The 24391-nt window shown below is 37.2% G+C and overlaps 1 protein-coding gene across 22 annotated transcripts in view; it reads right to left on the reverse strand.

The window, feature by feature from the left end:
* DCAF6 (DDB1 and CUL4 associated factor 6) overlaps positions 1–24391 on the reverse strand; it is a 74287-nt gene that overhangs the window by 17774 nt on the left and 32122 nt on the right. For 5 of the 22 annotated variants that reach the window (XM_081026525.1, XM_081026524.1, XM_081026522.1 and 2 more), the window contains exons 11-15: positions 21660–21830; positions 14970–15029; positions 6041–6158; positions 1354–1469; positions 102–188 (exon numbers count right to left, since the gene is read on the reverse strand). In XM_081026525.1, the coding sequence (XP_080882651.1) occupies positions 102–188; positions 1354–1469; positions 6041–6158; positions 14970–15029; positions 21660–21830 (552 nt within the window). The remainder of the gene's footprint in view (positions 1–101; positions 189–1353; positions 1470–6040; positions 6159–14969; positions 15030–21659; positions 21831–24391) is intronic. The other 17 variants (XM_081026528.1, XM_081026527.1, XM_081026526.1 and 14 more) reach the window with 7 other exon arrangements.

The following is a 24391-nucleotide window of genomic DNA, read 5'->3' on the forward strand; positions in this document are numbered from 1 at the left end:
GTGTATTTGGAAATGGTGTTTCCTCTGGAGAGATCAACAAAGATTAAGGCTTCTTATTTTCTCATGGGAAGCACCTCTCTAAAGGGAGGAAGACCACCTACCTATATCCAGATGGCTCTGAGTTGTGTTTTCTGCAGCTGCGCGTTCCTGGTACGTTGTCACATCTTCTGATGACTCTTCAGGAGCTTCTGGGAAATAAAGCACATGATCATTAAATCCAACTTTTTTCAGAAAAATAAGCACCAGTGTGACACTTCAGCTTTCCTATGGATAAGCAGTTCTTAACCTTTTTGGAGTCACACAAACTTTTGACACTCAGATAAAAACTCCCCCCAGAACGATGCCAACACACTCACACTCGAAATGGTGCAAAGCCTGTCAGGGCTGCATGTGTAGCTCCACCCACGGCCCCTCCCGCAGGCCCAGACTGTCACCGACTAACCCTCGGTGAAAACCCCTGCTTCAGACTGCCCCTCACGGAGGGCATTACTTGAGCTTGCTTTTTTCTAACTGTCACGAAAATCTAACCTTAAAACAGTATTTTTCTGCCTCTTTAGCATGCATTTGGTATAATCTGGACTATCATGCACAAATAGGAAAGCTGATCTACTTTGAATTCTGTTTTGTCCATTGAAAATACTTATTTCTCGGACTTACGTCTAAGGCCCATGAAGGATCAATTTTCTGCTCTTAACAACATCTGCTTACTAGACAGTTGTCTCACACATACTCATATTTAATGCTTGTAAACTGTTACAATGCAGTATCTATTCATCTTTATAAGAAACAGAATTCATTTACTCATTTGTCAAGTATTTGTTGAAAATTTACTCTGTGTTCAACACTAACTTTCAAATAATGGTTACATAAAAATATTCTAGGAAAGAGTTCTGAAAATTTCCCTAAATGACACTTCCTGTATGAAACAGGATTCACTCATAATCTGTTTAGATTTTATTCCTTTTTTCCCTCCATAAACCACCTGTACTCTTAGATTAAAAAATGAAGACAGATACTTTGAATTCCACTGCTATAAAATTATTCCACTGGTATAAAAATGGTAACAATGATTCAGACATTTATAGCTCACACTCTGTCAGTGTGACGCCCACCTAAGGTGGTCACTGTGACCTCAGAGGGGACGTGTGCTGCACTGGAACGCCCCATCTCAAATGCTGACACTCTGTACCTGCCGCACCTGCTCTTTGTTTATCAATAGTAACAGCTGAACTACAGAGGCAAAAGTAAATGTATTAAAAACAAGAAACAAAACTGCACCATCGAGGGAACAGAGAACTAGGTGGGCGTCCAACACTGGGGTTCTGCAATGACAAAAGCAAAGTGACAGCTTACTTGCTTCCTGGGCTCCTGCTGGCGTTTGCCCTGCACCTTCGGGAACCAGCGGCTCCTCCCCACTCTCAGGCTTGCCATGGCTCCCGGTCCCTCTGGAACTCGAGGCAGTGCTGCTCCTGTCACCAAAACAAGATAAATGGTTCCACCAAGAAGTGAATAAATATGCTTTAGAAAAATTTTCATATTTTACAACTACAGAAGGTAGTTCAGAAAAAAATATTCAGGCTACAAATAAAATGTAGGATTTATTATTTTAATAGTACTTGCAAAACTTTACTTTTAATAATCAAGGTGACTATGCTAATCCACTTCAATCTTTAAAAAGAGATTTAGAAAATACAAAAGGACCACTTCTACACCCTTTTCATGCTTCTATGATGGGCCACATACTTCTACACCGCTCTCTCTTGAATTTGAACGTAAGCACACTGTCTCTCCCCTTATCCTGACTGGGATGGCTCCCCACATGCAACTCCTTAATGGTTTTACAGACGCTGATCATATGCCCCTGCACACTTTTCAATTACTGCTCGGAGAAAGGCCCGGGCACTGCTCTCGTCTTTGCGCTATTCTCTGTGGATCACTTCCCGCCCTGGACCGCTGTTCCAATACGGCTGGTGATGAACACCATGGGCTTGTGAAGGGCAGGGTCATGTTTTCTGTTAGGTGTTAATACCCACCTGATGACAACCAGAATTCGGTTAGCATTTACTAGATCAATTTAACTAAATTCTCAATGAGTATTTTGTGACAAATCATGGCATCACGTATGTGTAAGGAGGGAATTGAGTGGGAAAGGAAATCGAGGAACATGTGTAACCATCTGATTAAGATTAAAATTAAATTCACAGAAATGCAACAATTTCTTAAATTTAGAATATGAACAAGAAAATCGAAAAACATTAAGTATAGACAAATAGCAGTGACTAGTAAACAATGCAAATTATCATGAACTTTTTGCCAAGATTTTATAACAACGCTTTTAGGCTAACTGCAGAAGTTAATTTGGCTTTTTTTTTTTTTTAAGGGCATCCATGTACAATATGGTATTTTTAAAAAGAATGTGTATCCACATGGGCATATACACAAAGAAAAACGTCAGAAAGAACATGCACTGATGTTAGTGTCACCTCAGTAGGATTATCACAAATGAGTCTTTCACAGTTTTCTGTAAATGCTGAATTTTTTTGCAATTACTATGTATTTCTTTTTAAACAGAAAGAAATACATAGTCATTGTGGTAAAGAGCGGCTAATGTGCCATATAAATCATTTCTTTCCATTGAGAATGTTACGACACAGGCATAAATAAAAGGCTCAGTGTATAATATAGTTTTAATAATCAAAACATTACGGCACTGATGCAGGAATAGAGAGCCATTAGTTGAAAAGACAAAGTAACCAAGTACGGTGAATATATTTAGCATGTGTTAATATGGCATTTTAAATCACAGAGAAATGAATAGATTATTCAATAAATGGCACCAGGACAAAGGACCAGTCATGTGGGAAAATTAAGCTATAACTCTACATCACACTTTATGGTGAAATAAATTGTAGGATTAAACGTAATTTTTGATGTAAAATCATAGAAATGTAAGAGGAAAACAATAAACTTTTCCCCTAATCCTGGGACAGACAAGGCTTTTCTAAGCATGAGCTCACCGGCTGAAACCATAAAGCAAAACTACCATAAATAAACTGAAAGACAAACAACAAACTGGGAGAAATATTTGCAACAAATGAAAGACAAATGGTATTATCCTCACTTAATTCTATAATAAATATATACCTCTCATTAAGGCAGTAAGAAAAAGATAAACTCCACTGTAGGGAACAGTGTGAAGGATCTGAAAGGCAATTTGCAAAAAGGGTACTTGTAGCTAACAACTCCTTAGGGCCTACTGTGTGCCAGTCAGTGTGCTAAGTGCTAGGTACTTTTCCTGCATGAGCTCATTCAATCCTCCCCTCATCTTTGAAGTAGGTTCTATTAAATATGCCTGTTTTCAGGTGAGAAAACAGATTTAGAAAGGTTCAAAAGCTCATCGAGTTCAGAGTACAAGCTCTTAGTATGCTCTACTGCCTCATCTGTCATCAAAGAAACTAAAACAAAAAAAGCAAGACACCATACTGGCAGAGAAGAAAAGCACTGCATCCTTTTTGAACATTTTTTTTCTACAATGAATATTGAATACTCTCATAATCAGATAAAAGTATTACTTTTTTGATAAAGAAATAAACTGTGAACTAGAAAATATAATTCATGGTCAGTTTTTAGAGAAAGAAAAGTAGCATTTGAAAGAAGAGGAGGACTAATCATTTTTTCTAAAAATATGCTCAGATGAGATTCTTTGTAAGAAATCAGCCCCTTCTGTCCAGAATCATGACAAAAGACAAAAAGAATATGTATGTCAATCTTCTATGACTTAAATGATGTATTAAGAGAAAGGGCCATAGATATCATCATTTCAAAAGCCGAGGTCAAACAGTAGGGCTCATAAAGAAGTTCTCCTGACTGCACCTTCAAACATACATCTAGACTCTAGTCCCTTCTCAGTACCTCCACTGCTCCCATCCTGGTCCAAGACACCACCGCCTTTCACCCTGCTTACTGCCACAGCTTTTAACTGGACTCCAGGCTTCCACTGATGGCCGATGGTCTACACAGCAACCAGATACCCTTTATCCTTTTAAATACCCTCCTTGCTTACTTGGCTGACCTCATCTGCTGCCACTCTCTCCTTTGGTCTCTCCACTCTGGCTGCACATATGTGCTTTCTTAATGATCCGAGACACACTCGGTCTGCTCCTTCCCCAGGGATTTGCACTGGCTTTCTCTCAGCTACACGTATGGCTCACTCCCTCTTACCCTTGAGTTTCTGTCCAAATGTCATCTTCCCAATGATGCTTACCCACTCCCTACATCTCCCAATCAGTCTTGCCTGCTCTATTATCTTCCATAGCACTTAGTACCTTCTAACACACTACACAATTCACTTACTTATCATGTTTATTATCTGTCTCCTCCACCTAGAATGTGAACTCCAATAGGGCAGGGAGGTTTTGTCTACATTTTTCAATGATGCATTCTCACTGTCTAGGAACAGTCAATGGAACACAGAAGGTATTCAATAATATTTGAAAATCCTACTTAATCAAAGATTTTAATATAAAATACATACACAAACAGAAATGAAAACCAGTGAATTGGAATACATAAATACTATCATATATGAACATATAATTAATTATATATTAATAAACAATATATAACTATGTTATATATCATTTATACACATTACATATCATACTAACATACAATATATAATAATTATATTAATATGCAATTAAGTATGTTAATATAACATATTAATCACACAGGATAATTAATATATTGGTCATAAAATAATATAATTACTATATAGTAATAATACATAATTACATTAATATATAATTAATTATATGTTAAGAAAGATTATATTATCTTTATATTAATATAGTAATAGTAATGAATTTAAATAAAAAATTTTGGAGGCAATAGCAAGCAAAAGGCCATGAGACAGTGGGAAAGAATATAAGAAACTCACATAATTTGATTTTTTTAAGTGTAAGATTTAACTAGATCAATAAGCAATAAATATAATCAGAAATGTCATTAAAGAGAACCTATACAAACATTAAGTAAATATAAAGCTCAACTTGACTATTACTCAATTAAACAAAAATAAATATTATCTTAAAATCAAATATACCAGGTAAAAATAAATTAATATTTTGAACACTGGCCTGGAGACAACAAAATGTGTACTTTCCTATGCTGCTGGTAGAAATGTAATGACAGAAGATACTTTTGAAAACAATTTGGCAATATCTTTTGACCTGGATATAGTTCATTTCTGGAAATGTATCTCAAATCAATAATCTGAAGGGGAAAGGTTAAAAGTGGGGGGGAAAGCCTGTAAACAACGATATTCACTATAGCCTAATTTGTTTAAATGTAAAAAAGGTAAACAAATTCACTGGCCAATTAAAGGGAAATGGTTAAGTAAACTGTGGTACATCTACCGGATGGAGTGCTACACAGCTAGTAAAAAATATTTACGAAAACTAAGTAGTAGTATGTGAACATTTATTATAAAGTTAAATAAATGTAGGGGATAAAAGTTAAATAAATGTAGGGGAGAATAGAGTATATTTAGTATGATTAAAATTATGTTTTAGAACTCAAAACAAAAATCATACATACATATATATATGTATATACATCCCTATACATATACCCTATATGTATATATGTATATGTACACATCCCTATACATAACATAGGACCAAGACGGCAAAAGGCTCCAAAATGTCAGGTTTGTTCTTTTTGTATTAATGGTCTATAGGTGATTCTTTTTACCTTTTGCATTTCCTATCTAAAGAAATATCCCAGGACGAGCAATATCAGCGTTGCCTGGGAAGGTTTTAGAAAAGCAAATTCTCTGACCTCTCCCCAAAACTGAACTCTGAGAGTGGGGCCCAGTCATCGGTTTTAACAAGCCCTCCAAGTGATTCTGAAACACACTAAAGTTCAAGAATCAACACATTACACCAAAACAAGACATAACGATGATGAAGTGCTAAAAAGAGTATCTAATACAATCCTACAAAATGGCTAAAACATCTTTACAAAAATATGAACTTACCATTCATCTGTAAAGTTCAGTTTTATTGTGCTTGTAGTTGTTCCTTCTGTGCTGTAGTGCAAACTTAAAACTGGTTCACCTGTCCCTGGTTTGGGGCTCAGCTTTTCATTATTGTTATCTGAAAATTGTGTTTAAAACATTTGAAAAAGTCTCTGAAACCAATAAAAAGATGACATTTCCTAACATTTATAAAACTTAAATTAGGTTGTCCTTGTCATAATTCTTTCTCACATCTGTTATGGTTCTCACTTTAAGTTCAAAGGCAAGTGTTATAGAAACACTTATATTGCAAAGCACCATTGTATCATTCTAGTTTTGTGTACATGACTCCCTTTGAGTCAGATGGAAATCAAACACATTTGAGAACAATATTTACTCATTAGGGAATCAAAGACTACTACCATGCAATGACATATGCTGTAAATCAGTACTTTTATTTAATGGGATGCTCAGGGTCTTCTACTTTAGTTGCTACAGCATCAAATAACAACTACCTCCCGTTGGCTTCTTCAGAAACACTGAGAAGATGCAGGAGCTCCAAAAGAAAACTCTGTCTTTCAAATTCACAGACTTATAATTTAGGGAAGGATTACAGCCTGCACTCCATTGCGGGGAGTGGGGACGAAAATTTACTGTGCTTTATTATTTACTAAAACTCTGTTATAAGATCAGATGTTTTGATATATTTCATCTTCTCCTCCTGACTAATCTCGCAAGGAATTTGATCACTAATTTACAGAAGTGGCTATTTCACCTTAAGAATCTATAGGTGATTTCCATGACATATGTCTATTTCAACGCATAAAAATCTTTGTAAAATGGCAAATAAAATCAAGAAACCCTACAGAAATTGACATAGACCACTTCAAAGTCGGCCCCCCCCCCAAGAGTACGGAGATATTCAAGTACAAAATTAAATGGGGTTTAAAAAATTTAGGGGCGGCTGGTTAGCTCAGTTGGTTAGTGCGCGGTGCTCTTAACACCAAGGTTGCCAGTTCGATCCCCACATGGGCCACTGCACTGTGAGCTGCACCCTCCACAACTAGATTGAAACAACTACTTGACTTGGAGCTGATGGGTCCTGGAAAAACACACTTAAAATAAATAAAAATGAAAAAAAAAATTTTTTTATGATAAATAACAGCTTGGGGAGCATTAAAATACACAGTGAATACAAATTGCTGTATAATCAAGCATGTAACATTTCTGCTACTTGCCTGCAGAAGGAAAAATCTGACAGAACTGCTTTATACCAGTTCAAGGACTGATATGATAGTGCTAAAAATAAGCTGTGTTGAAAAATAACAACAAAAGCAGTAATAACTTAATAAAACCAAAATTACTCAGGGTACATGGTTATTAGGTCCAGTTTACATTGCCATAAAGGACTCAGATCTTTTCGCATTTCTCTGGAAGACGTTGGCACACTAACTGAAAGACAATGTCAGAGAATTTGTGCTCTAGCTTTCATCCTGTGAGCGGGCAACTCCCATAACAAGATTCCAAGCGCAGAACTACACTAGGAAGGAAAAAGGAGTCTCTCCGTGAGAAGTCAAGCTGATAACAAAACTCAGAGTATCAGGGTTACGTCTTCATTTCTCGCTCATGAGAAACCCTCTCCTATAACTTTAGTTACTATTTGAAAATAAAACTGTGTTGAATTCCAAAGCTGGTCTCCCTGATGGTAAAATCACTTTGTTTCTGTACTACTTTTGTTATGACTATATACAAACAGCTGCTGGAAATATATGAACAACCCAATACAACTTTTAAAGATTTACTATTACAACCAGCGTTTTAGAGGACGTATTTTGCCAAATGGCATGCTGATAAAATAATGACATTAATAGGCCTCTGAATTACACACAACGATCAGGAATGGGACTTTTAAAACATCTGTCCTATCCTGACCACCTTTGAACACTTTGCCCTTCATGTTCACACGTAGTTTTCCTTTATTCTTTAGTTATGTTGCTGGATTTGGGGAGGAGAGACAGCTGAAAGACTAAATAACTAGGAGGCAGGGCTGGATCTTTCAGTCCCTCTCATAACACTGGATAAAGTGCTTTGCTATTTATTTACAGTTTAAAGTCGAGAAGGAATAGAAAGCAAAAGCAGATGTGAGAAACTGCAGGACTAGAATGTCTTAGCTCCACCTTGGTTACAGAAGTGTCAGTTATGAAAAGCGTGGTGAAATTTAAATGCTATATCAAAACTTTTGTTTCGAAGAAAATTAAACACAGTTATCAAGACCTGCATGCTGTGATTACAGGAATACAGTAAAACAAAAGAAAAAGAAAGAGCTGTCAAGAGGTCAGAATGGTGTAGAAAACATCATTTAAATTTACACAGGACTCCCCCCTCCCAAAAGCAACAAGCTTCCTGAGATGGTCAATGTTAATTAAAATCTTCTTTCTTATGGTTATCTACTACAAAGTTACTACTTAATCTCTCATGAACATACTACATATTGTAAATCATGTAAACTATAGTATTCATCTAATTTATAAAATGACTATAGTTAACAGAATTTGTTCCTTTCCGTTGTTCATTAACTCATCAGCCTTGTAAAATTGACCCATCATTACAGAAGTAGAATGCACTCTTCTGTGAGCTACAGAAATGTCAGACCCCCAGGCCAGTTATCTGCCTGTAGATTGCCATAAATACCAGGCCTCTGGCCAAGCGCCACACATGCAGAACCTGGTTTCTGAATGGGAGCATGTATCTGAGCTTTAAAATTCACTCCCTCACCTTGTTCTATTCTCTTCCTGGACTAATACTCTTTTGCTTGATCATTTACAGTCTTTCAGGTTGAATTTCCTCAGAAATATAAATCCCTAGCTTACTGGTGAATTCACAATTCTTTTCTGACAAAACGAATATTTAAGCTACAAATGTCTAAAAAATATCTAAAGTATTAAAACATTAAATTTGTTTCATTTTTACTTTATTTGAAAAAATATTTGTAACCATTTTAATTTTCCCTAAGTTGCCCTATTTGTTAAGAGGTTGGATCGGCAAACACATTCTAGAAACTGTGCTATTGAAAGCCTTACTTACATAACGCATGACAGATTAAATATTTTGTTTACAAGAAGAGATATTTAAGAGCCTCAAGGTTTAGAACTTCACCTACACACAAGTACCTGTATACAGAAAGCACCATCATAATAGGAAGTAAATTTACTGAGCACTATGTGCCAGAATACATACGTATGTATTCCTTTTTAAATCTTTGTAGCACATGTTATCATCTCCACGTTACAGATGATGAAACCACTGAGCTGGTTTTTTACTTCTAGTTACTAGGTTTCCTTCCATATGAATTTCCTACTTACTGTCTTGAAAATTACTTGAATACAAAGTAAAAAGTAAGACTGCTTAAATAAACATTTTAATTAAGAAATATCAATTATTAGTCATTATTTCTGAGAAGTGATATATATAATTCCTATCAGCAACATTAAATAACTGATAGAAGTTCTGGTTGCCAATACTGTCACTTGGGACTCAAGAGTAGTGGAAAACTGTGCTGTATCTTTTTCTGGGGGCACTTCAGAGATCAAACTAGTTCTTCTTCTAAAACATCATAGGAAAATACAATTAACTACATGTCAGTGCACTCAGCACAAGGGCAGTGTAGTGGGGGAAAAAGTACCCTTGACCTTGTCGGACACTCAGAGTTTTCAGATGGCTGCTCTATACTGCTTAGCAATTCGAGTTATTACAACAAACTGAAGTTAGTAGCTTCCAGAGCTATCAAGGCCAACTTGCGCCTATTTCAAACCCATGCTTCAGAAGCACAGCAATGACCACATAAAAACCAGGACAACATACTGTATTATACTATATAAGACTTCAATTTGGGGGGTTAGAAGTGAATAGGCTATAACATAAGATTCTGGAAACCAAATTTAAAAGATCTCTTCCAGAATGGTATAAAAGCCCTTTCTTACAGATTGGTGCTTTGGTTCAAAAGAAAATTTCAATATGGGCTGCAGTATAATTTGAAAGCAACTTCTTTTAACTTTATTAATTAGATATCTTCCAATGGTTCACATAAGAACCAGAGATTAACTTTTTTGCATATATTTTCAAACAATTTAAGCTGTGCATTTCTACAATGAAATGACATTCACTTGTGGTTCTAAAAAACATGCTCCAAACATGCTCAAAGACATACAAAAAGTTGTGCTATAAGTAGTACAAAAATATATCTTGGTAACCAGGTTTGTATATCATCTAAATATTGACATGGCTGTTTGGACTTTTAGCTAGGATATCCCTGGAGAACTACCCTACCTGTAAATTCAAACAAAGTATTCAAAACTACAGATAATTAACTAGGATATAGCCACAATAATTTTAGAACCACCATGCCCAACATTTTCTCTGCTGCTAGGTCACTGTTATAATTGCACAATCATATATTCACCAACTACCTATAACAGCTTGGATAACCTGTAGGTCATAAGAAATTCTCTATTATACAATGAACTTGGCAACGCTTCTCATTCCATTATGCCAAATGTTTACACACAAAAAAATCTAAAACAAAATACATGGTGAAATCCTCTGAAAAAATGTAGACCCATCAATGATAAAGTTAGTCTCTAATCAATTCTCCCATGCTCTACACAGAACCAGACCAAGCTGTACTATTTCACAACTTTTGTTAGCTTCCTACTGTCCTTAAAACCCAAAACCTTAAAATGTTTTTAAAGTCCTTCTCAGTCTGGGCCCTACCCCTCTCTCGACATCACAGGGTGCTCCAGACACACTGGATTCTTCCACTCAATCAAATATGATTACCTCAGGCCCCTGCTCCCGCTATTTATGCCCCGCTCATCTGACTTAGCCATCATCACCTTTCAGAGCTCAGCTCAAATGTCTCATCCTCAGGGATGCCTCACTTGGCTCCCATCAGAAGAAATGAGGACTCGCTCTTGCAGGTTCCCACTGAGCCCTGTTATTTCCTCTTTTACACTGATCACACTTGCATGTATTTGTTCATCGTCTGTTTTTACTGTTAGATGAGGCAAAGCACAGTGGTTATGACCACAGACGCCGGAGCCAAGCCGCATAGGTTTGAGTCACGTTTCTAACACTTAGACAAGTTTCTTAACCTCTCTGCCTCAGTTTCCTCATCTGGAAAAGGGGGATAATAATAGTCCCTAGTATATAAGATGCGGTTGGATTAAGTAAATTAACATGTAAAAATAGCTCAAAGTAATGTTTGGCACAAAGAAAATGTGACATAAATGACTGTTGTTATTATAGTTAGTTATTATTAATAGTTACTGTCAATCAATTCTGTCCAAGCACAGGGAGTACTAGTTTTATTTGTGCCTCCCTAGTGCCGAGTCCAGCACTTGCCACACAGTAGACAGGCATTTAAATTCCGCAGAATTCATGAAACATACAGACATGGCTCCACCATTTATTTCACTTATTTTTACATGTTTCTTGGAGTCTTGGTTTCTTTATCAGTAAAATGAGGATAATATTAGTATTTACCTCATTAAATTAGAGCAAATGCAATAATGCACGTAAAGTTCTTAATACAGGTCAGTCAAGTACTGAAAACTCAATAAATACCAGTTATTTTTATCACAGACAATTCAGAGTTAGAATACAATTTAACTGGAGATATAGATATTAATTTGGCTAGCAGGAGCATGGAACAAATGAGCATATGCAGTAAAAATTAAATAGGGTTGAACTTCCAAAGATCAAATACAGGTCTCCCCTGCTTTTCGAAAGTCCAAGTTGTACCACTTCACTTTTACAAAAGACCTACATTAGTACCAGTTTTCGCAAAGCAAAAAAAAAAAAAAAAAAAAAGTTGAGGAGGATTTTTGCCTTTATGAAAAAAGCAAACACAGCATCCAGCGTTTGTTTTGCAGCAGCTGTTAGGGAGGCCGTGCACACACCTGAGCAGCGAGCAGCCCCACCAGCCCCACCACACTCCTTCCCGGGAACCACATTCAGCATCAGGCTCTCAACCGTGCCTGCGAGCGCCAGAGCCTTAGCTCTATTTATTTTGTGCTTTCAGCTTTTACTATATGCTGTACACCATTTCAGCTTATGAACAGTTTCACAGGAACACTCCACTTTCACATAGCAGGGGGAAAACCTGTGTATAACTAATCGGAAGAATCTAGACTTAGTAGTTGGGAAAGGGATGTTACTTTATTATAAGCACCTAAGTGATAATTAGTTTTAAGGAATATAAAAAATCTAGAATGAAGTCTGATTTCACTAACTTATTTTTTCTCTAGAATACAGTATTTACAGATATATGAGGTCAGACAATTAAGTTTGTGAACTTATCCTAGAAAAAGTGCTACATACCTCACTGCTGAATATCACTACAGTCACCTTCAAAGTCCTCCCCTTAGGGAGGACTAGACACTAGAACCCAGTCTACCCTTCAAAGCAATGTTGGACTCTTTTTCTGGAATGGCCATCAGAGCTGTCGTTGTATTACACTTGATGTCCTGAATGTCATCAAAATGTCTTCCTGTCAATATTTCCTTTATCTTCGGGTAAAGAAAGAAGTCATTGGGGGCCAGATCAGGTGAGTAGGGACAGTAGGACAGGGCTCAAAACTCCCTCCCAGACAGTGCTGTGTGAGCTGGTGCATTGTCGTGATGCAAGAGCCAGGAATTGTTGGTGAAAAGTTCAGGTTGTTTTCATCTTTTTCACAGTTTTTTCAGCGCTTCCAAATAGTAAACTTGATTAACTGTCCAGTTGATACAAATTCATAATGAAAAATCCCTCCAATATCAAAAAATGTTAGCAACATCGTGTTGACTCTTGATTTGGATGACAGAACTTCTTTGGTCGTGGAGAATTGGCTGACTTCCACTGTGCACTTTGACACTTTGTTTCAGGGTCATATCGTACATCCATGTTTCCTCACCAGTGACAACACAGCCCAAAACATCGTCTTGCCTCTCCAAAAGGTCTGGCAAACTTCGACTCTCCTTTGCTTTTGTTCATCGGTGAACTCCTTTGGAGCCCTTTTTGCACACACCTTTCTCATGCCAAGATTTTCAGTTAAGATTTTCTTAACTGTTTCTCTATCGATGTTTACTTGGTCTGCCATGCTTCTCAGTCAGCTGACAATTTTGATGCACAATTCGATGAATTTTTGCAATGTTTACATCAGTTCTCGTTAATGGTCGCTCTGACCTCTCTTCATCAGTGATGTGTTCTCTCCCCACAGAAAAACGTTTAATCCATTTGTACACTGTTTTCTTCATGGCATTATCCCCATAAACTTGGACTAACATGTCCCTGATTGCACTTCCACTCTTGCCAAGTTTAACAAGAAATTTAGTGTTTGTTCATTGCTCTAATTCAAGCTCAGACATTCTTGCGACACAAAAACACACAATAATTAACGCCATTCAGGAAGACACCACCACACATCAACACGAACATAGCTGAGAGACACTGATACACCAGGGTTATGAAACCTTACCGAGTCGTTTGTACAGTGCTGCCAATGTAAGCACACGGTGGCAAGTTTGCGAACTGAATTGTCAGACCTCATACTTTACATGGCCAAAACCCCCCAAATCTCCCGATTTCTGCCTCCAAACTTATCCACCCTAGTAAATGGCACCATCATTCACCCAGGCATTGATGCCAAAAATCTGGGAGTTATCCTTTATTGTCTCTTTCCATGATATCCCATATTATACATATATACAAACTTAAATTGAATACAATATTCAATATAATTCCACGGAAATTATTCTAAGTGATTTTACGGACTATGAATCTGGCTATAAACTCTTTGGTAGTAAGACACTATTTATATTCATATATCCTTACAACAAAAAGATTATTTGATTAGAGAGCAGTTTTAAAGAGTAGTATATTACAATATAATGCTACTACAACTGTGTTTTACTTTAACTATTATTCACTGCTAATACCACTACAATGAATGTATAAAGATAAAACATGCTTAATTTCTTAGTTCTCAAATTCATTTACCAATTCATTCATTCATTCTCGAGATCAGAAAAATCTATAGGAACACATGTCATCTCAGGTCTATAAACAATAATTTAAGATCAGAAGTACAAAGGAGTTTTCTCATTTGTTTTAAAATTAATTGCTGAATATTTCCCCAAGAAGACAGTTAAAATCCGATCTATTTCACACCAAAACAGGCGCTTCAGCAATGTTCAATCTCCCCAATACTGCTGACAAATACGTGTCATCCTACATATATAAACTTACAGCCAACTAAAGAAAGCTTATGGCTTTAGTGCAGAGTTAGCTTTTTAAATTTTTTGTAAAATATTTGTAAAATCTGTCTCATCAGGCTGTGCTCAAGGTTTCGAGGTTGATCCTATACCTCTCCTACTTCAACAAGTCCAAGTGGAGGCTGGAAGCTATTTTCCCCTCCGACTGGTGGCTCTGGAGCTTCATAATCGTATTCCTTATAGTTAAAGCCAGCAGGAGCTTAACCACCAGAAAAGTGAGACATAAAACCAAGTATCATTACGATAGCAATGTAGTGATACAGAGTATTACTACGTTAAAACAACCTTTTTAATATTATCCACGAGATAATATGCTAACCTCACATCTACAGTTCTACACAATTTTATGATACCTAGAATTAAAAAAATGGATATAATTTATATCCATTACAGTATTGTCATAAGAAGAGAATTCAAAGTTGGCGTAAAGGACCAAAGGTAGAAAGCAGCTTACACAGAAAATAATTTGCATAGGCCAAGAAGGCCCTTTGTGCACACCACCACCCAGGGCCACTCAGCCCACCAAATGCTGCCTATCAGACCAGGACCAAATGGAACTCTATGAAGAGAGAGAGGGCATGGTTTATGACTGCAATAGAACTACGGCTGGAAGGCCATAGCACATCTCCTGCTGCACGCACCCTGTTGCTCGTCAAGGGACATGGATCCGAGCTGTTTGTTAACCACAGAAGAAGAAGAATCTGAAACAAAAATGAGATTTCAACTTAAAAGTAAGCAGCAGAAAACTGCACAGCAATGTCATGATCGTCTCTAAGTTTAGGGACCAAATATTTGTACAGGGTGGGGAGAAAGTAAGTACTTGGTGTGTTTCCCAAGCAGTGAGTAAGCAGGGCTGTGTGCTGATTGGTTATTCCAGGCAAGCATTCAGCAACTTCAAGATCGAGTGGAGAGAACATCCTTCTACGTCCATGCATATACCTTTTGTCAAATTCATTTAGCACAGGCACAAGGTGCAGGGTAGAGAACACAGAAATGGGGCTCCTTGTCCCGCTGCAAACCCTCTCCATCTCGTCAGGTACCCTGCCCTCTGAATGGGAGGATTCAAAGCGGGAAATGAGATGCACACTATACTTTGCTAGATGGGGTTTGTTGCACCTTGAGCTAAAAAAGGAGCTCAAATGAAGATGTGAAAGAAAACGGTTTCTAAAAGAAATGCTCAGTGAAGTCATTACCATTACAGAAACATAGATAACTCAAACTCTGATATGTTGTGCGTATTAAATCTGTACTCTGTGAAGTCTTTGGTTTCTGTAGGTGACTTGGTGGGAAAAAGAGAGGCAAGGAGAAGGCTTAATGGTCTGGGCATCATGCTTCCCACCTTGGCTTCAAATAGAACATTTTATTTTTATCCTTTTGCTACACTGAGTTTCTATATCAAAATTTGTTTTTGTAAATGGGCTCTATTGCTCGCCAAACAATGGTATAAAGGGAAGGCAGCATGCTGACTGACAGAGCACTGGTCTGGAGTTAGTCATTTTAAAAATTGTATCCCTGGTTATGCAACACAGAACAAGTCACAACATTTTTCGGCCTAAGCTTCTCCTTCCTCTTGGTCATCCTAGGGACCACCCGACCTAAGCAAGGCACGGGGGGGTAGGGGGCAGAGGACGGGGCCACTCTCCCTGGCTTGGCTGGGTCCCAGTGTCCCAACGGGGCTACAGAAAAAGGGAAAATGTGGATTATACGCATAGTCCTCTGCTAGAAGTAAGAAGCATTTCTAGCTTCTAATATCCTGAGCTCTAGCACTTAGTGTTGTTAATAAAACGAAAACCTAGCATTTTTGACTGATCATCAGTTTCCATTCATAATGGCATTTTATGCCCACAAAGGTAGATATTTTGAGTTAAGAGTATCCTTAAGTCAACAGCTAACAGTTTTCCAATATATCCTGGATTCTCAACAATTTTATATCACTTGGCTGAATCCTGCCACTGGGACCACCGTATCAACTTTAAATTGTCTACTTTCTCATATAACTGGTTTGTTCGTAGACTTTTGTATTACTAGATTTTGATAAAGTATGATCTTCATTTGAAAAACAGCTTTACTTTTCCTTACTGATCACCTCTTCATCAAAACTTTCAATTCGACAAATCTGTACCATACAAAAAAGAAAGTAGGAATGGCAGTATTTCAGTCAGTTCCTTAACTATTTATGCTTTACTTTTCTTTATAAGACTTCTCATTTATCCATCTCAGAATTAGGTACAACATTCCTACCCACGTTGTTTCTGAAGAACAGATCAGTTGGTCTTTAGAGAAAAAACAAAATTATATTCTTTAAAATAAAGAAAACCAAAAATGTGAGTCACAGTGAAATAAATATTGGAAAATCCCCCTAGAAAGTCTCTTTTGAAATATTTTTCATCTCTTTGGATTTATTACACATTTGATTATGCTCTCATTTAATAATGAAGAGCCACACCAACTCTCCAAGCAATCTTTTTTCAAATATTTAATTTTTCCATACATTTAAAGAATGTGCAAATCTTATGAAATAAAACGCATCTTAATTTTTAAAATAAAATTTAGGAAGGAAGTCTCTTAAAAAAAAAAAAAAACCAGATAAAGAATCTAAAATGCTGTCATCTCTACAAACTTAGTTATTTTCAAACTTTTAAAGGATTTAAAATATGAATGAAGTTTATGCTAAGACAGAAAGATAGTGTTAAACTAAAAGGGTTTCCTTTTTGGTCTTACAGTCTGTATATCTAGGGAATTATTTATTGCTCTTCTCATCTTGAAAACCAATCTTTAATAAGAAACCCTCCTTGATCATTGCTTCCATTCTATTTCTAATTTTGGGTGCATGAAACTGTCTTTAGAATGCTTCTTTTCCTGCCATACAAACCTTTGAAGTGACATGTTTTTATACCACAGATATTCATAAATACCACACTGATAACTTCTAACTTACAGAAATATTTCCAAATATTAACTCAATAATCATGAGAATAGCTAATATATATAAAAAATACAATTATTAGTGCTGATTGCTTCAGTTTGCATACTCTACTCCATCTCTCCATAAAATACCTTCTAGGAAGCACCGTGAAGAAACAAAAATCAGACCTCAAAGATAATTTATTACAAAGTACAATAAATGTGGCTTGTCAGCCTATTGGAAGTGTTTAAAATTATATTGTTTTTACGGTCATTCAGTACTAGCTCAAGGTGCCTAATGCCAATTACTGTATGTTTTGGTCTCGAGAAAGTTCTTTAGCCCTTTGACATCAGCATTTTCTCAACTGTAGAAAGAAAATAATGAATTATAGTTTAACAGGTAAATAACAAGACTCTTCAGCCAGTCTCCCCGGGTTCACATCTGGCTTTTCTCCTCAGTAATACTGTCACCCTGGGCAAGTCATTTAACTTCTCTAAGTCTCAGTTTCTCCATCTATAAAATGGGGACACTCTTGATATCAACTATACACTGTTCTTATGACGCTCTAATGAGATAATTCATGTAAACTACTTAGGTAGCACATAGGAAAGAGTCAATTAATGATAGTCTCACTCGCCTGCTTTTCAGAAACATGGTATCGAATGAAAAATAATGAGAGGAAGCCGTTTTGAAAAATAGGGAGCATGTTCCCACCTTTAAAGTCCCACGAGAATCATCACTGCTTGGCTCCCGACGGTCAGCCAGGCAGAGAAGGTGTGCTTGCAGAACTAGGTCAGCATCAGATGGGACCGGGACATATTAATAGCTTATGTTATACACACTGAAAACATGGGTCAAGCACACCCACTAGAGAAGAGCTACACGACTGTCACCAAGGACACCGGGGAATCACTGTCGTGTCTAGGGCCTGCTCGCTCGCACAGGACTGGGTAAGTGCTGATTTTTTCCAATATGGCTCAGTTTTGAAAAGCCCTTTATCAAAAATAATTACCAATGTTCTATACCCTTTTGGGGTATAAAAAATTACTTTTTCCAATTGGTAAAACCGTGCCATAAAGTGAAAAAACAGTTCCTACCTGACCCTCTCTAGGCTGGCTCCCTGCTCCAGTGGGGCTCTGTGGTGGTCGGGCCAGGGCCAGCAGACTCCACAGGGTGCTGTCACTCTGAGCAGGAGCCAGCAGCCCATGACTTCAGGGGACCTGAAATGGAAAAAAAGAGCTGGGTTTAAAATCAGCCACATGCTGAATACCTTTGCTACAGCTGTTCGCGGCATCCATCTGAGAAACATACATACAGCTCATTCAAAGCTCTGAATGCTATCAGCCTCACACGGCTCTGATAGGAGCACGTTTTAAGGTAGTAAGTGAAAGGAACTATAATTAAGCTAGTGTACTGCTCTACTTAGGAGTATAACAACTTTTTTACACAGTATTATTTACCCTATTCTTATGCCATCTCTATAAATTATGGTCGGCCACACTACCTAAATGCATCAATAACTGGGAAACTGAGGCATAAAGCAGCCAAATGACTTGCCCAAGGTCATCTAGTCATAGGGACAGGGACAAGACCTCAGCCAGCCTAACAACACCCAAGCAGTGATCTGATGATGGCAAATCCATGTCTTTATGATTAAAAAAATAAAAATTACTTAAAGGCTAGAAATGACTTACGGTGTCTTTCTTAGAAGCCTAGAAAAAAAACTGATGTTTTTAAAACTAAATAAAGTAAAAATATTTTAAAGTAATATACTGTAACTTTGGAAAATGAAAAATTAGGATATTATCTATGAAGAACTATCATGTATAGGTGTCAAAATTCTTTTAGAGCAGTTTTCAAACTGTACTTCAGGAAGCAGAGGTGCATTGGGGGTGGAAAGAGGGGCAAGCAGGTGGTCATGCCTTATCGCTTTTCTCCTTTTATGTTTAAATCACAACAGAGTCATTTTTGTCTATTTTATGTTAGGACTTCCATGTGAGACTCTGATAAGAGTTCACAGCTGAAACCACTGTTGAAATCTTTTTAACATTGATCTTATATAGCTCACTTGAAACTGAAAATGATACCATATAATGATTTGAAATGATGTTTTATTTAGTTTCCAATGGCCAGAAATATTGGCAATTAAATAGATATATTCTATCTGGGATTATCAGTAAGTCGCATCAGGTCCCATCCCATTAAAATATAGATTATTTCTACAAAATGATTTGATCCCACTCTCCTATAGAAATTAGCTATTGTAGATTCATCTTACAGAGCCTTTCACAAAAGATCCTCATGAGTCCTGTATTTTAGAATGAGAATAAAATATTTACTAGACAATGTAATAATTCAGAAATTCTGTATTTGTTAAAATTGCTTGGTTTCCAAGTCACATTAATGCCTCCTTTGAATATCTGATAGCTAAAAAAACTAAACAGGTGAGAAGACAATAGAAATATCAGTTGCTAACAGTTATCTCTTACTGATGTTATAAAGATGTCAAGATATAATGAGAAAATATTTTTTTACATGAGAATTGCACATTCTTCTATTGTTAATAAGTTAAGATCTAGAAGGTTAATTTTGGTGCTTTCAATACTGATATTTTAGCAGTAACCTAGAATGAGAGATGGATTAATTAACGTCGATCATACACATACACAAAATCACTAAGTATAGGGAAATATTTTAATAATTGTTATTCAAATAAAACCTATCTCCCTGTTGAATTTCGTAAATTTAATTCATATTCATTATTTCTATAATTTGTGTGTTCAGAAATAAAGAATTTTGTATTAAGCCAACTCCTTTTTCCTCATATCCAGAATTTACTAAATGGGCAAAATATATAGATTTTACTAGTTGTTCTTTGTAACAAATTGACAACATATTATTTAATGGGTTTTAAAGCTTTAAGTTAACAAATAGTGCTCCTGCGACATGCGAGGACAGACAAAAGTAGCACTGTCAAATGAGCCCAGGGCCTGTGGCAGAGTAGACTTCTTAGGGACCCATATGAACGCTATGTCAAAAGCATATGCTATAGATGAAGTGAGGGCAGCCACATACATGGAGTGATAGCACTAAGGGCGTCTAATTCTGGTCTCTGTGGGCAGCCAGAGGGGCCCAAGTAAGTTGTTTCATAACAAAGAAGAGAGAACGTTTCTCAACTTCAAAACTGGCAAGGTGTCTACTCAACTTCAGTTTTTTAAAGATTACCACAAACAGACTGTTTACCAAACGAGATACTATTAAAAAAACAAACAAACCAGAGACATTGTTGCTTGACCTCTATTAATATAACACTGAATTAAAAATCAGGTCCAGAATTTGTCCCAAACATCATACCTGTATTATAAATCTTTTGTATTTCACTACAGTATTATATAATGTGCTTTTGTTATCATAACACTTAGTGGAACAGATATTTATTTCTAAAGTAGAGGTTGTCCAGTTCTACCAATATACAAATTAATTCCAAGTAATTAAATCAGAGTTCTCAAAGTAATTAACGCCCAAACTCTTCACTCATTAGGGCAGCAAAACAAAGTATATTAAAGTATTATAATCTCCACAGTTTGAGAACCCAGACACACTCTAGTTCCCAAATAGATTTATAGCACCTAACATAGTACCTAAAATATAGGATATACAGCACTTATTATCCATCTGGAAAGAATTAAGTTGACAAATTATTTTATGCTGTATTTTATTATATTGAATAAGCAACAAATGCTTATTGAGCATCATGAGCTTTCTGGCCATAAATGGGCCATTAAAATACTCAATGAAAAAGAGTGGCACTGATAATTACAGTTATCAGAGTTTGATAGCATAAGAATTGGAACATCAGACCATAGAGTACGTTTGCTTCCCTACATACCAGAAAGTCGATTATGTGTAGAAGGAGTAAGTAAGCAAATATTGAAAATATTAAAATAATTACAGAAGGGGATGATTGAGTCAGTATGACAGTACGGCCAAACAACATTATAATTCTAAAATCTAGCATTACTAGGTTTATATAATAGGAATACTGGTTAACTTTTCAAGCAAAAAAAAAGAAAAAAGAAAAGAGACTAGGAGGAGCTAGGAGCCACACGCATGGAAACCATTTAAGCATACAGGAAATTTCAATTATTAGAAAGTAGTTCATCGGCTATAAAAGTAATCAACATTGGCCACTCTCCAAATATACGATGACTAAAACAGTGAGTTATTTTATATTCCTTCTGGCAAACGCTGCTGCCAATGGGTCCCTCTAGCCAGGGGTGATGACCCCCCCCCTGTGCAAGAAAGGGAGGGGGAAGCTGCAAGCACATCAGCTCTCGTTTTGAAGGGCAAGGAAGCATCATATTACACGGCAGCAGTGCTAAAAACCAACTCTACCAGCTGCTCAAGGACACTTGACATTAATAACCTGAAGCAAGAGGGTCCTGGGCCGGGCCCTCGTGAGCAGACTGATCAGAAGTGGGAGACTGGGGTCGGGCACGCGCAGCCAGCTCTCGCTGCCTCTGCTGCTCAGCCTTCTTAAGCCTCAGCTGCTGCAGGCGCTTACGGAGCAAAGCTATCTCGGGCCCCCTCAAACGTTCTGACACAGACGGGAAAAGAAAGGGGAAAGATAGCAATAAAATAGAAAAAAGTAAGAATTTGATTATACATTTGATTATACAAGACAACAGTAAGAATCTGATTATACAAGAGAGAAGGATATAAATTAAACACACGTCTCATAGAGGAATACTAAAAACAAATTACACATAAGGAAAGTTACTAGTCATTAAGAGAGATAAGCTACACAGTCTTACACACTCAAATGCTTCTGTTTAACTTGCTGAATTAGACAAATATAGTTCTCTAAGAATATTTAAGTAATTAATCAGAATGAAAATAAAATCCTCCATAAGCAAAACATTTAAAATGAACATTCCTTTCCTAATTTCATCTCTTTTTACAACAAAATGATACAAAGAAATGAAAAACTGAAAAATACCGGTTATGTTATCTAATCTACACAGAAAAATTACATTACTAATCTTAATCAAATAATTTAAAAATTCAATTAAAAAGTTATGCATTTGGAAACAATTCTTGGAATTTATTAGTGGAGCGTTCTTTAAAAAGTGGAAGGTACATATTTTTCAGCTAAAATGTTTCTTTTTATGTTAGAATTGTTTACTTTTTCTTTTTCAATGCTCAAATATATGTACACGATGTTTAAGATTTTCTTACTTCATCTGAAGCACTGGTTGTACATAGCAAGTAGAAATAACATTTTTCTATAGAAAACAGAAATTCTGCAGAGATAGTTATTGAGTGCCTACTATGTATGAAGCATGATCTGAGGCTCTGGAGATAAACAAAATAGTGAACAAAAGGGTCCCCACGGTGTGGTTTATGTTCTGAGAGGAAAACGGGCGTCAGTGAGGACACATGTATGTAATATACATATTGTGCGTGTCTGTATGTGTCAAGAGGGGATAACGATGATGAAGTAAATTAGGGAGGGTGAGGTAAGGGGGACAGAGGTGGTGGGGGAGGGCTTGTTCTGTGTTCATGTCACAGGACGATGTTTGCACAAAGACCTCCAGGACACAAGGGTGTAAAGCACAAGCGTATCTGGAGGGAGTGCTCCAGGGGAGGGAAGGCCGAATGCCAGCACTGAGAAGGGAGTGTGGGTGTGGGATGTCTACTGCAGGTAAGGGCAGCACACCTGCTGAAGATATGGATGTAAAGTGAGCCCAAGCTTTCGGCCTAGGTAACAGGAAAAATGGAGCTGCCATTTATTGCGACAGGGACGAATGAAGGAGGAACAAGTAGCATTAGAGGAAAGAAAAGAACTAACAGATACCCAAGTGGAGAACCTGAGGAGGGACTAACAGTCCAGAATTCACCAGGAAATCCGGACATCACTGGTGATGTTTCTTTAAGCCACCTAGAGAGCAAGTGATGATCGAGGAGAAGTCTAAGAACTGAAATCTGGGACACTGATGTCGAAGAAGAGAAGAATCTCTCGGAGGAGTAAGAAAGAGAAGCCAGTGAGGAGGCTGGAGAATTGAGTGGGGACTTGCATAGGCTAAGTGATGACAGTGTGTCAAGAAGGATGGAGTAAGCAGCTGCCGAATGCTGCGGATGTGATGAGAAGGATCCTGAGCACTAAGCACTCAAGTTTGCACCTTGGAAGTCACTGATGACCTTAACTAGAGCTGTTTTAGTGAAACCACAGGGGCCCAAACCTGACTGAAAACGGTCCACGAGAAAGGGGAAGTAATAAGGAACCACTAAGCATATATACTCGGAGTCTTGCCACCAATGGGAAACAGACAAATGGATGACTGTTGGTAGGGGGCTAATGAGTCAGCGGGACTGGTTTCACTTTGGGAGATAATACATATGTTTGTATGCTGATGGACAATGTTGAATTGGGAGAAGAAGAATGACGCATGGTAAGAAGTGGGAAATGCAGGCAGGATGTCCTTGAGAGACCAAAGGAGACGAGCTGCAGGGGATAAGGGGAGGGAACAGGTTTTAGATAGGGGCACAAAAACATCACCCACCATACCCAAAAGGGTGGAAGAAAACACGGGTAGATTTGACATAGTAGCACACCACAGCTATCTCTGTCGACCTGATGATGGGAGCACACACAATTTCTCTCAGAGACACCAGCCGCAAATTACAAACCACCAAATAACTTTCAGCCTCCTGTACGTACATTTATAAGGGTGCAAAATTGGGTTAACTGTTTCAAGAATCGATCATGCCAGAGACATTATATTAACCTCTCTTTACCATGTCATCTATTTATTTATAAAAAATTTCATTCAGTTAGCCAACTGGCAGTTAAGATTTCCCAATTCAAGTATAGTCACTCATTGCTAGTTTTTCCTAGGAGATTCTCCGGTACTAAGAAGAATAGTATTCACTGAGAAAAAACTTGTGATGCTCAATGACATAGTGTCTTCTTTTTAGGTGTATCATATACCATATTTATTGCCAGCATAATAGCAATGCTTTTCGCGGCACAGAGCATGAATGTACAGCCATAAAGTTTGTCATTTTACACTTCAAAAGAAATTACCATGAAGAGAGAGATTACATATGTCAAATTTTGCTAGTTTTAGAGAAGTCACAAAAAAATTCCCCCAATTT

Source organism: Rhinolophus hipposideros (assembly GCF_964194185.1).
Source record: "Rhinolophus hipposideros genome assembly, chromosome: 19".
Classification (NCBI taxonomy): Eukaryota; Metazoa; Chordata; class Mammalia; order Chiroptera; family Rhinolophidae; genus Rhinolophus; species Rhinolophus hipposideros.